We start from the raw sequence: 14,492 nt of genomic DNA, 5'->3' as shown, positions 1-14,492 counted from the left end.
CAGGTATGTGCTCGGGTACACAGCAGCGATGGCACCTGTGATGAAGCTAGAGAATCGAACCACCTCACAAAATTGAAAAAAATAAAATAAATAAAAACCGTCGACGGGAAGCTTTCACCTGCTTGCCCTTTTAAGAAAAACTAATGGGTAGAATCATTTTTATAATAATAGGAATATTTTTGTATTTTTAAACTGATTGGGATAGGATTGGTATTTTATTTTTTTGATGGCACAATAAGTTTATATCACTGCTCTTAAAATAAATAAATTGTCAAGTTGTCATTGAGGGTTACATAATGTGTAGAGTTAAATAATCTATTAATCCTTATAATAATAATAAAAAATTAACTAAAAGTGGAGGGCTCTTTTGTATCTTTCTTTTCTTTTGATATGTATATTAAAATGACCTAGCTACCCTGAAGTTTAAATTTTTACCCTTTGGTCAGAGGGTGTTTTTACGTTAAGCTATTTTTTGTTGTTGTAATTAATGGGTTGGGGTGGGGGCAGTTTGGTCTTTTCATAAATAAAAAATAATTATAAAAACATTGATGCGCGCATCGCTTTACTGCATTTAAACGACACGTGCAAATGATTCCAATGGCTAAAATTACTATTTCGGGGTGGCATCTAGTTCATCTCAACATTTTTTCTATGATCCGGTGTCGCATCAGAAATGATCTTTGGTTTAAAGTTGATGGCCATTTCTTTTTATTCTTCTTTCTTTCCTTTCTCTTCTTGTGTTTGCACTTGCTCTATAATTTTTCAAATCAGTCACTAAACTTCCCCTTTTTTTTTTTTTCCTAGTTCCTATTTTTTCGGTTGTTATTTGTTTTATTTGAAATAATTTCTAAATTTAATTTTTTTTTTATTTCATCCTCATTCAATCTTTTGAATTAACAAATTTGATCATCATTCTTTTAATTGTTATTTATAGAATTTAAGATAATTTTTAGAATTGATATTATTTTTTGTGATTTCACCCTCTATTATTTTTTTTTCTATTAGATTTCATCCTTATTCTTTTGATTGTTATTTTTGTTCCTTGCAATATTTTTTAGATTGATATTTTCTTTTGCCTTATTTCATCATTTAACATTTAATTGGTTTGGATTTAAACTTTTTGGTTAAAACCTTGTCTAGAATTTCACAGGTTGAAAGTTTTGGAAATTAACCTAACTTTCTGAGGTTCACTTGAGATTACTTTTTTTTTTAATCTTTTTTTTAGATAATGTTTGTTCAGATTCATCTTTTAACATTTACTTAATTGGAGGTTGGACTTTATTTTTTTTCAACTTGCCACATTTTTTGTTTATTTATTTATTTATTTGAGTCATCTCGAGTTTTTATTTATTGTTCTTTGTTAAATTTATTTTTTTAAATGAATTTTCGGATGCTCATTTTCCTTTTTTTTTTTTTTCCTAAGGTGTTGCTTTGATGACTCATGCAACTTCTTTTGATATCGTTGTGTAGCCTTTTGTAATGAGGTTTAAACCGTCTCTTCAATCCTTTTGCTAGTGGATGATGTCTGCAGTGAAATGATGATGAGTTTTCAATGATTTTTTCTTTCCTTTTCTTTCTGATATGATATCAGTAACTCATTTATTTTAGCTAATTGTTGCCAAATGTTTTCTATATATTTTGTCTGTTATCATTATCTATAGTTTGAATCAGATTACAACATAATTTAATTTTATTAGATTTAGTCAAGTTAATGACTCAAGTGTTAATTTTTTCTTCTTTAAAAATACTATTGTTGCCGAAAAATCCCTTTTTTATGTTAAAATTTTTTTGGTTGGCTCTTGGTGCGGCACTGATTACCTATCTAGTTTATAACTATAGACTATTGCATTTATACACTGAGGTAGGGGTGAGCATTTCCGGTTCGGTCCGGTTTTCACCCAAAAAACTAACCAAACCGATTTATTTATTTATTTTTAAATTAAAACCAAAACCGAACCGAAACCGGTTCAAACCGAGCATTTTCGGTTCGGTTCGGTTCGGAAAAAACCGATTTCATCTTGGCCAAGCATATCAAGCAAGTTTTCTGAATTAGAAAGCCAAAAAGAACAAGATTCAAACGAAAATTTAAAAAAATATTTATCACAACATCCATTATAGTAATCACAATATAAATAGCAAATCAACATTCTTGTAAATAAATATAGAAAATAAATACATAACAGATCTAAAAAAAAATAAAATAAATAAACAAGGATAAAAATTAAGAGAAAGATTGAAGAGAGGGAGACTCCCGAGCTGCTATTTGGTTGAGAAACATTAAGGATGGTTCTGTTGATCTTTCTTTTGAGGTGGCTGCGTTTCATGAGTTCATCAGCAGTTATTTGAGTCGTGCATGAAGAATGATATGATCAGCCAACCTCTCCTAGAACTTATCTCTGCTGCAAAATCTTGCCATGCCAGAGCAGAATGAGAGGCATCTGATGGCAATCCTTAGTGCTACGAGACATAAGGCGCACGCTTTGAGAAACATGGGCAATAAAAGTTAAGAGTGAAGAGGGTGAGGGCTGAGCATGGGTGGCGGCTAGGGTTTAGAGTAAAATGAACCGAAACATCGGTTTTTTTTTTTTAAATTCGGTTTTCGGTTATTTTTTAATCGGTTTTTTTTTTTTCATGCAAGTTAACAAGCTCTAAGGGAGCTTACGTGCAGGATTAAACAAACTCGTAAAGATAAATGTGTTAACTTTCTGGTTAACTTTTTCAAAATATGGGTTAACTTTTCGCTTCTAGTTTCCCCTCCACCAAGGGTAAAAAAAGCCATGTGGTCAACAATATGTTATAAACTCAAGAGAACAACATTGTTAACATTAAAATTGTGAAGTTCAAACAAGTATTCTTGCTGCTCATTCAGCTATATCCACACACTCATATCTGTTAGCAGGCTCATTGTTTAACAACTGCAGTAATGCCACCAGGCTTTCATGAATGGCATCAAAGGCTCGTACCAGGATAGGGATAGTTTCCCGCGGTCATCAAGGCTGAGTAAATTTATGGGTACAAAGATGGTTATTCCTTGCCTTTAGAATATTGAAATACCAAACAAGTTGCAAAGAGAGGAGAAGACATAATAGTTAAAAAAATCCTTATTCCCTAGTCACTAGATCTATGTTTTCTTCCAGGTGAAAAGCATTCTATACCTTTGAATTCCCTCTCCAACTTCCATTCTGAAAAAGTTACTTATCTTCACAGGTGAACCCACTTCCTTGGATAGATTGCTGAGCAGTGTCTGTGAGGCAGCATGTAAGACACTTTTTTTACAATTGCATTGTATAAATCATAGATGCACACACAAACAAGACACATATTCACATGCTTGTGCTGAGTGTGAGTGTCTGTGTAAGTGAGAGAGAGAGAGTGTGCACAAACAAGACACATTCACATGCTTGTGCAGAGTGTGTGTGTGTGTGTGATGGAGAGAGATGGTGGCCTGGAATACCTTTACGTTCATTGTATCATTCATAACAAATTTTTGCTCCACCAAAACAACTTCCTCATAGTATTTACGCAAACGGCCTTCCACCATTTTCTCTATGGCCATTTGAGACTTCCCTGTACTTTCTGCCTGACATAAAAATCCATTATTAATAATAAAAATCTTTACATGGAAAAATAAATTGATTAGAAAACAGTTGTAAAGTACATTAAACAATATTCACAACAGAAGGATCTACATGTTAGCATGCCTCAATCAATCTATATTGTACAGGTTACTGCATGTAGTTTGCCTATGTCATATTTAATCTAACATTAACTGACATGCATCTTTTTTACACAATAATATAATGATGCAGCAATATGACCAAAGAAAAATTGTAATGGAAATAGCATTGGTCAATGATGGCTTAAACATAACAAGAAAAATATGCATCTCCCGCAGGAAGTTCCAAAATGAATGTTGTCTGATGCAAACCCAACTGAGATGAACCTTGGAATCAGCAGCACCAATTCCTTTGTATTTGTAGTTCCTTTAATGTCCAATCATTAGTGAAATCAATACTTTTCACAGCCCAAATCTATCCTTTTTTGTCAGAAAACCTCAACCCATATTTTTGTCATAACATAACCAATATTCATGCAATACACTTAACTCCTAAGAAATGCATCATACCAAAAGATTTGATACTGCCCATGTCATCATCTTGATTTTATCAATTTCTCATTGGTTTTTATATTTCATCGTCTGCCTAGGATCCAATAGCATAATATCTTGCAGTACCCTGTTGCTTCAGTTTGGTGGATAGCATCACATATGCAACATCTAAAACCACAAACTAACCCTTCAAATGGAAAAGGTACCATCATCAAAGCAGAGATGCATCCACAAAGCTAAATTAGGTTATAAATGTCTTAGATGTAGCCCAAAAGAAAAAGGTCGGAACTACGATATAACAAGAAAATACTTCAGAAAGAGATCTTTGAAAGTTCAAAACAAATGACTAAAAACAGGCATGAAAAATAGAACAAAGTAAGATGGGCTTCTCAGATCTAACATCATGGTTAACTGACAACAGAGAAACAGAACAAATCAAGATGGACTTCTAAGATCTACTGACAGAGCTAGCATGGATTCACAAGTTACAATTTACCTGGGACTTAAGAATTTCACGTTCACTCTCTAATGCATCAGAGGAAACACTTTCCTTAGTCAAGAATAATGGTTTTGCTGCTACCAGATGCACAGCCAATTCTGATCCAACACACTGGAGAGCCTCCAACGGAGAATTCCCATCTTCTATCTCAAGAGATAAAAGTCCCACAATACGGCCCAAACCTACATCCATGCACATAAGGTTGCAAGCCAAATGAGATCCTTCGGTATCCCAGACCCTCTAGCTCATATGAAATTTTAGAAATCATAGCATGTTCTGTTGAGCATTCTATGAGTATGAGCCAAGGGCGTGTGTGCTGTGTGTGCATACAAGAATAAAATCTTCTTTGAAAAGAAAGAAAGGCACTTCGAAAATACTGTACCTGGTTGAGGACTAGTATGAAGGTAAGTGGAAAGAACACCGGGTGAAGGCACAGACATCACAAAGCCCCTTCTGAGTCTTACATTCTCACCCATCATTGCAGCCACTTCTGTAATTGCATTTTGAACAGTTGTATCTCCACTTATTTTTGGATGTTCAAGATTTAACTTCAACTCCTGATTAGGATAAAATTATTCACTCATAACATCCAAGAAACCCAATTTCACTAACAGATCCTAACATGTTGGGGAACTCAAACCTAATTGAAGTCATATACCACACAGTATGAGCTACTGAAAATTATCCCAGGAAAAGTAATTGTAAACAAAAAAGTATCATCTCACCTCCAGAGACTCGAGACCTACAGGATGGACCCCAGAAACCAGCTGAGAAGCATTTTCAACCAGCAAAGCCTGCTTTGCTAAAGTTAAAGCCTGCATTATCACAATAACAGAATAAGGTCCGGAACATTAACCATGGAGAACTTGGAGGCAACTTTAAATCCCCAAAGAAGGCTAGTACAACGAAAAGTGAAAAAAACTACAAACTAACCAAGTATTGGAAAATTTCATTTCTGGCAACAAAGTCAGTTTCACAATTAAGTTCAATAACAGCAGCCTTCCCCTCATTCTGAGCCAATGCAAGCAATCCTTCAGTGGCAACTCTACCCGCCTTTTTCATTGCCAAAACTTTCCCTCTTTTCCTCAAATCCGTCTGTGCCGCCTCTACATATACAGAAAAATTAATCCACCACATCCCAAATTCAAAACCACAAAAATTACGAAATAAAATAAAATAATTCCAATTTCTATTTCATCCATTCTCTTACCAATATCCCAATTGCATTGGACAAGAGAAGCCTTGACATCTTTGATAGGAGCGCTAGTCCGTTCTCTCAATTGCTTAATGAGACTCATTTGGACTGCTGCAGCAGGAGGTGTTTGAGAGCTAAATCGCCGAGAAAGCACTCCAAATGCATATCTAAATGCAGTTTTGTCATCTGCAGACTGATAAATGGGAGTGGCGGTGGCTGCTGTAGAATATCTTTGTCCATAGCTAACACCCGGCCTAGTAGTTAGCATTCTTGAAAGAGGACCCTTAGCATTTCTACAGAGAGCCATTTCTACAGAAACCTATACAGTCTTAACAACATGAAAATTCAAAAGAGAAAAACTATTTCAATTTCAAGAACAGAAAATATTAGAATAGCCCAAAAACCTGCCCACAAAATGAGTAGGGTTTTGCATATATATTAAATAAATAAATTGAAGAAGGGAGTGGTGGCGCTGCTGATTCCACAATATGAGTTTGAAGAGACTTTTTTTTTTCTTTCTTAGTATATATATAAGACAGAAAAACTAACCTGAAACTAAAAAGTGCGGTCGAATGAAATGGAAATGAAGATTGAAGAAGGGAGTGGTGGCGCTGATGATTCCACTCGATCGATTTTGTGTGTGTTTTTATGATTTCTGAACAGGAGAGGAGAGTAGAGGCCTTCTGTTATGCTTTGGGCTGGGTCACTGCTTGTGTGTTTCGGGCTCAACTCTAATTGTGTAACCTCAGAACTCTCACCAGATATTGTTATTAGGTGCTGTCATCCAAAAAACCAAAAACAATAATTAACTTTTTTTTAAAATTTTTATATGATTTTTTTTAAAATGTAAAAATAAATGGATCAAGAATTATTACAGAATCATTTTATGAGCTACATTGCGAGTCAGGTTATTTTTTTATTGTAAAGAAAAAATTTCAAACGTTACTAATATGTTTTTTTAATAAAAAATGTTTTTAATTATGAACTCAAAATATAATATATATATTGAAAAATATATTTTTTAATATTGATAAGGCAATTTATTAGAAGATATTTTTTCAAATATTATAACCATAAAAAATTGAATTAATCTGAGTTAATCTGTTAAATTTGCGATCTAAGTCATGAGATTGTGATAACTTATAGAAAGCAAATACAAATAAATTATAAAGATCAATTCCTAATAATCCAATGTTAAAAGAAAAAACTAGATTTGAAAAATGTCAAAAAATCCATACCCGAGTAAACTGGGGTAACCTACTTTACTACAACTTAGTTCATGAGATTAAATAACTTTATAAAAATCAAATAAAAAAATTATAAATCTCTATTTTCAACATATTCAGTGTTGTAGGTTGAAATCGAGAAGAGAAAAAAACTTAATCAATGATATTGAGATAACTTTAAAAAAAAACAAATTAAAAAAAAATACGAAATCCAATTATCAAACAACCTAATATTGAAATATGAAATTGAAAAAATTTATTAAATATATATATAGAATAAGATTGATTTGTTGGAGGGTGAAATTAAAAAAACAATATTCAATTACAAAAAGGATTCAAAAAGAGAATCAAGTCAATCGAAAATTAACATATCAAACTCGTAATCCATGTCATTAGATTGAGATAACTTTATAGAAAACCAATTGGAAAAAACTTATGAGGCCAAATTAGAAAATATTTAATTAAAAAGGACAAATAAATAAATAAAGTCAACCATGTCAACCTACAAAACTCGTGACCTGAGTCATGAGATAAGGATAATTTTATAGAAAGCAAATAAAAAAAACTTGAAGCCCAATTTCTAACCAACCTAATGTTCAATAGTGAAATAAAAAAAAAACAATTAGAAAAGCCAGTAAAAAAAATGATCTGAGTTAACCCTAATTAACATGTTAAACCCACAACCTAAGTCATAAAATTGAGATAAATTTATAGAAAACGAATTAAAAAAATTACAAAGCTCCACTTCTAATAGATTTAATGTTGAAGATTGAAATCAAGAAAAAAAAAATGGATCCATAAGATTGATATATAACCCAGAAGAAAGGAAATAAAAAAAACATTTGAATCACAATTCTCAAAACAAGTTAATATTGAATGATAAAAAAAAAAAAAAAAACTAAATTAAAAAAGGGGTGAAATTGAATAAGAAAAAGCTAAACAAAAAAACATGAAACATTATTCATGTAGTTACTATGATTTAGTCATATTATTTAGTATTTTGTTAACTAGATAAATAACTCGTACTATACCACAGGCTAACCGATTTTTTTCCAACATAAAAAAAGAATGTTAAGGCAATACAAGCATTTCTAAAAAAAAATCTTAGACTTGACTTAATTAAATTTAATAAGCTTGACTAATTTAATAATATGAATGACAAAAAAATACTATGACAATAAGTAAAATGAAAACAAAAATTGGCAAAGAACAAAATGTAAAAAAACCTGACTCGAGCCCATCCAGGTTAGCATGCCAAATATACGACTTGGTCATGACACTGGATTAATCTCATTGAAAGTAAATTAAATAAAACCATGAAACTCAATTATCAAACAACCCAATGTTAAAAGGCAATATTGAAGATTTTTTTTTTAAAAAAAAAAAACAAAAAAAACTTGAGCTAAACTAGGTTAACCCGTTAGCCCTACGATCATAGGCTTATATTGAGATAATCCTATAGAAAGAAAAAAAAAAAGGCACGAAGACCAATTCCTAATCAATCTAATATTGAAGCATGAAATTGAAATAAAAAAAATAAATTTTACAAAAAGAAAATGTTGAAAGATCTTATCTAATAATGAAGTAAAAATATTAAATGAGAACATGATAACCCATAGAAAGTAAAAAATAAAATAAAATAAAATAAAATTCAAAGCTTAATTTCTAGCAACAAAATATTAAAAGATAAAATTACAAAAAAAAAAATATATAATCCAATTTTTTTTGAAAAGACCTAACCTAAGTTTATCCATGTTAACATGCTATTAGTCTAGATACACACCAATCATCTAAGATTTTAATGATAAAAAAATATGTGATTAATGTTGTACAACTCTATTGATAACAAAATATGTAATTGATGTTGTTTAATATATGTTTATGTACGGTATTAAATTTTAATGATAACAAAATATGTGATTGATGTTATTTAATGTATGTTTATGTACATGTTTTGCATTGACATCTTAAATTAGCATAAAAAATGATGTTTTAATTAACTTTATTTGTTGCATTACTATGTTGAAAGAATACTAATTAAATACTATTTTGATTTGAATAATGTTTTACATGAATAAGTGAAGTTTCATTGAAAATGATCTTTATAAAAAGAAAAATAATGAAAGAGAACATAAGGAATTATCCTTTATCAAAGAGTTATGGTATTGATCTTTTATCCTCTTAATTGTTTGTGATATATGCTTATTAAAAAGAGTTATATGATATGTGACATAGTGTTTCCTCATGCTTATATGGATTATACTTTCTTGAAATAGATAATTTATTTTGGTTGATCTTTTGTCTTGAGATATCTTTTAATGATGATATATATTTTATAGCATTACAATTATATCATCATTGCATGTTGTATAAAGGAGACACACATGTTACTTATATGTATTCATATGCAAGTTGATATATTTAATGAGTTATATCACTTTTTTTTATATTTAACTTGATCAAATGATCTTTTGTGTTTTATTTATTTAATCACACTAAAAGTTTATTGTCTATATTTTCAACAGAGCGGTTTAGCAATACTTTTAAATAGTTGTGCTTAACTTGATTTTATACTTAAAAGCTAAGTCATTTTAAACTTAATGTTTAACTGGTTTTATACTCAAAAGTTAAGATGTTTTAAATTCTATATTTGACGTGTTTTGCATTCAAGAGTTAATTAGTCTTAAACTCATAACTTCACTTGATTTATCTCATATGCTTAAAGAAGGCGTTTGACTCTGCAACAGTTGTTGCTTTTTTTTTTTTTCAAACTCAATAATATAGTGTTTGGTTATAATTAGAATATGTGGTTTGGCTCATAGGACCCATTAAAAATGAGGTTTAACCGTGAGGTTTTGTTGAAGTAAGTTTTTCTCGCTTCTCATGCTACTATGTGTTTTTTGTACAGTGGAGAAGTGACTCCACTATTCACATGAGCAATGGAGTCACTCTCCACTATTCTGGCCGGTTCGGGTCTAGTCTAAAGCTAAATATATTGAACTGGGTCTGATCTAGTTAAAAAAAATTAATTTTTATTTTTTTTAATTGTGTTTTATTCAAAAAATTAGAAGGAGATTGCTTGATGACGTAGCATTTACAGAATTTGATCGCAATCCCAATTTTATTCTTGCTGGGTCCAACTCGGTTAAAAAAATTCAATTTTTATTTTTATTTTTATTTTTTAATTGTGTTTTATTCAAAAAATTAGAAGGAGATCGCTTGATGACATAACATTTGTAGAATTTGATCGCAATTCCAATTTTTTTCTTGCCGGGTCCGACCCAGTTAAAAAAAATTCAATTTTTTTTTTTAATTGTGCTTAAGAAACCATGGAAAATATAGTCCTTGTTAGATACAAAATTAGGTTATATTTGTATGTTGCCCAAGCTTTGTGATGATTTAAACAGGCTTAAAGAGACTGGAATCATTCAAAGAAATTGTTATAACCTAATTTTGACTCATTTACTATTAATTTATCTTTTAGAGGGGTTAAGAATTAGATATTAAAAGATCAGGGATTAATTTCGATTAAAGGTGTGATTTGTCAGCTTGTGGAAAAACTAGGGACTATAGTATGCTTTTACCCTTTTCTTCTGATCTTCAGTTTGAAAAAGATCATCAAAATATTTTCAATTAACCCTTTTGATTTTAATTTTTTTAAAAAAGTAAATTTGAAAAAAAAGATAGAGTTTGTGTTTGTTTGAAACTTTAAAACTCTCTACTATAAATGCATACCTCATTATACAAAAAAAAGGGAGGGGAGCATATAAAAAAAGAGATAAGGAGCATACACCAAAAAATCATGAGATTAGGGTGAAAACCCCCAAAAAAATAAAGAAGACCCAAAACCCTATTCATCTTCTTCCTAAAAAATACATAAAAGAAAAAAGATAAGACCAATTGCCTTTCCTCCCCCTTCCCCTCGGCCAACCATTCCTCACAGACCAAGACTCGCTCACTGTGACTGACAAATAAAAACCCTAAGCCTTTTATTTGTTTTCTCTCTCTTTTCAGCGCTACCTAGACTAGCTGCCCCTTTTCTCCCTCAATTTGTTTTTGAAACCAAAGCCACCCATAATGCTAAGCTCTCTTCCTCCTCCTCCTCATGCTAGCCTCTTTTCCACAAGTAACAACTTTAGCTCCACCACCCACCAGCAGCCTAGTCATGGATCAGTAGCTCACCCATCACAACCTTTTCCTTCATTGCACCTTCAACCGACTAAATCAACATTGAACTGCCACAAGTTCACACACTGTCAAACCACCACAAACAACGATCCAACACTAGCCTCCTCGCTCAGTCAACACCATAAGACTGACCAATCAAGACCCATAAAACAACCATAGACCCATTAAACATGAATTTAAAACATACCCAAAGATAGCCTCCCTCTCTTTTACTTCAAGCTTTCAACCTAACACCACCTACACATGACCCACAGACCAAACACGACTAACTCATTAGTAGATTTCCATCTCCACTACTGTTCACAAGCTAGCCCTTGTTTTCTTTTTTAACCAAAGAAGTAGATATATGTAAAAAATAAAATTCAAAACTTTGCTTGTGTGGTATTTTTTTTTGCAGATGATAGTGAATTTCACCGCTAGCATAAAGAGGTGAAATAAGAATCCCATCTAAGAACAAGATGTCATATATTTATTTTTTTTCTTCTAATTTTTAAAGGTCATCGAGATATCGAGCGCCAAAGAAGTAAGGTATGGATATATGAAGTGATGTAATGATAATTTTCTACTTCAAACAAGAATCTTAAGTCAATAATGACTTTCAACTTAAAATATCAAGATTTTGTAAAGAAGGTTTTACCAAATAACTTTAAAGTCATTTAGGAATAATTTTTCATACCTACAAAACCTCAACAAACTCAAAAGAACATAAGAAAACCAAGAAAATACCAAAGTACACAAAATAGGAGAATTCTTCTAGTAGTTAAATCGGTAGCTGATTTAAAAATTAGGTTACCATTTGATAAAATGGTCTAACCGGTTTTAACAATGATCTAACTAATTCTTCAACGGACAAAAATATTTTAAAAAGTGTGCTGAATGGATAATTTGATCTTTTAGCCCTATAAATACCTTTTACTTCAGCAAAATGATTGAAGACATTCAAGGAAAAATTATGATCATATTCTCACTCTTAACAACCTCCTGCAACCTTAGCCTTACTTTTGATTTATCTAGAAACAAGGTTGAATTATTATCGGTAAAGTTTCTTCAAGTGCTTCATTTGTTTTCCATTCAATTATATTAATAGGGTAATATTGTAGAAAGCATAAGTGACACTTAAACACTTGAAAAAACCTCTTAAATACTATTTAATTGGTTTAATAGTTGTCTATTTACAAGTATTGGTTAGAAAGAGTTTTCTAATCTTGTACTCGTTAGAGCATTAAGTGTTAAGTTTGATCCTTAGCTTGTGCAAAAAGATTGAATTTGATCTTGAGCCCATAAAATGATTGAGTTTGATCTTCGACCCCAAAAAAAATTGAGAAAGGTTTCAATCTTTGACATGTAAAAAATTATGTAAAGACTTGGTCTTACCCATGAAGTAGACCAATTTTCCCTGTTTGATGTGACTGGTGTGAGCTTGCCTATTTACCTTGTTTAATGAGACTAGTGCCTTGTTCTGGGCTAAGTTGACCAATTTTTCCTATTTGATGAGACTAGTGTGAGTTGACCAATTTTCCATGTTTGATAAAATTGATGTTTTGATGGGATTAATGTGAGTTGACTAGTTTGCCTTGTTTGATGAAACTGGTGCGAGTTGACGAGTTTTTCTTGTTTGATGGGACTAGTGTTTTGATGGGATTAGTGTGAGTTAGCCAGTTTTTCCTTTTTGATGAGATTGATGTGAGTTGGCTAATTTGCCCTATGTGATGAGACTAATATCCTGTTCTAGAATGAGTTGACCAGTTTTCCATGTGTAATAGGACTCGTGCCCTATTCCAGGCATTTGGATGGATGGATTCCTTAGTTTTTTGGAATGTGCCTGAGTTTGGGCAGTGAGTGTTGGAACCCGAATTGGGAGTTGGCAACTAAGGTTGGATCGTAAGAATTATCCTTATTTATAAAGGAAGTGAATTAAGTTATTCAATAATTTAATTATAAATGAGAATAGTAGTTCAGTTAAATTTGTATTTGTTATGGTGTCACTATATTTGTCATTCAAATTAAAATTTCTTAAATTAAATTAATTTTTAGGTTCGGCCTCACCTGGCGGGATTTAGTAGATTTGAGACCTTACTTTTTGTTTAAGATTAATACCTGTAATCATGATAAAATTAACATATAATTTTGGAAAGGAATATAATTTACATTTTTTGTTTTGCCATTCTTTTGTCTTGGTCAAATTGGTATTGCATTCTTTTGCTTATGCCTTAGGGTATTTTATTTGGATTGTTAAAGTCATGTAACGAAGGAATTTAAATATTATGATGGATTTAATTTAATCACTTTTATAAATGAAGGAATTTAATACCATGCTGAATTTAATTTAGTTACATATATTTTATGTGAGGTAGCATTAAATTTCTATTATGTCATTTTAATTATTTGGATGAGGAATGAGTTCCATATGTGGTTGCATTTCAAAAAAAAAAATCACATGAATTTTAACATGTGTGATTGTGGAAAATTCCGGGATGTTACACTTTGAAACACTTTTGAGCTTTATGAATCCCCTTCTCTCATAACCATAAGCTAGCCTACATTATGTGCTTTTAAAAGTTCTTTCTAATCAAACAAGCAAGCAATTTAGATTAATAAACGGTGTGCTCAAAATGCAAAAGGCTTTTTCATAAAAGTCATGACATCGTGAATAAGCTACTTGTTATATTCATGCTAATAAAATAAATGCTAAAAAAGAGATAAATTTCTCTCAAACAAAACCTCGAGCTTTTACTTGAGCCTCTTACTTTGAAACCCATAAAAATAGAAGATCATCTCATCATGTTCCTTTACCAATTTCAATCTCGCTAATACAAGAATAAATCAATTTTTTTTAAAAATTTCCAAAAGAGTTGAAAGATTTCAAAAGCAATTTATTTTAAACTCACATTGAAATAATTTTTGTTTTTTTAAAAACAAGATGTTCAAAATTTCAAAATTCATTCTGGATAAAAGATTTCTTTACTGAAACTAAGCAAAAAATAAAGAGAGAGGGGTTACTCAAAGCCATTGTTTTTTCGAGTAACTAATAAAGCTCACTAAGTAATGGTTAAAACAAGAGGGAAATGTTGTTTCTACAAGGCAATTTGATTCCTTCAAGGTAACATTGAAAAGGAAATTCTTCTAGTAACGAGACAATATGGCATTGTTATTTAAAAGAGGTAGTTTGGACCTTTTAAGATAACAAATGACACTGGATATAATTAGCAATGAGATAAAAAAGTAATGAATGATCCCCTCATATTAATCAATAAGACAGAATTTATAGCAAGTAAA

The 14,492-nt window shown here is 31.2% G+C and overlaps 1 protein-coding gene across 4 annotated transcripts; it reads right to left on the bottom strand.

The window, feature by feature from the left end:
• Positions 1-2,937: 2,937 nt before the first annotated feature.
• Positions 2,938-6,509, bottom strand: LOC118053424 (elongation factor Ts, mitochondrial). Of its 4 annotated transcripts, none has more exons than XR_012167816.1 (8): positions 6,352-6,509; positions 5,818-6,130; positions 5,541-5,713; positions 5,333-5,422; positions 4,990-5,164; positions 4,605-4,789; positions 3,455-3,576; positions 2,938-3,244 (listed from the first exon to the last, which is right to left on the bottom strand). XR_012167816.1 is itself a non-coding variant. In XM_035064706.2 (8 exons), exons 2-8 carry the CDS (start codon positions 6,107-6,109, stop codon positions 3,122-3,124), a joined length of 1,164 nt encoding a protein of 387 aa, XP_034920597.1. In that variant the 5' UTR covers positions 6,110-6,130; positions 6,352-6,509; the 3' UTR covers positions 2,940-3,121. The 4 variants fall into 4 exon arrangements, 3 of the variants coding, with proteins under 3 accessions (XP_034920597.1, XP_034920678.1, XP_034920746.1); XM_035064706.2 differs by having other exon boundaries at positions 2,940-3,244; positions 3,455-3,580; XM_035064787.2 differs by having other exon boundaries at positions 2,940-3,244; positions 3,455-3,580; positions 5,818-6,111; positions 6,352-6,508.
• Positions 6,510-14,492: the final 7,983 nt, after the last annotated feature.

Source organism: Populus alba, chromosome 14 (assembly GCF_005239225.2).
Source record: "Populus alba chromosome 14, ASM523922v2, whole genome shotgun sequence".
Lineage (NCBI taxonomy): Eukaryota > Viridiplantae > Streptophyta > Magnoliopsida > Malpighiales > Salicaceae > Populus > Populus alba.
Note: the sequence above shows the minus strand (reverse complement) of the source record. Positions and strands in the feature narration are given on the sequence as shown.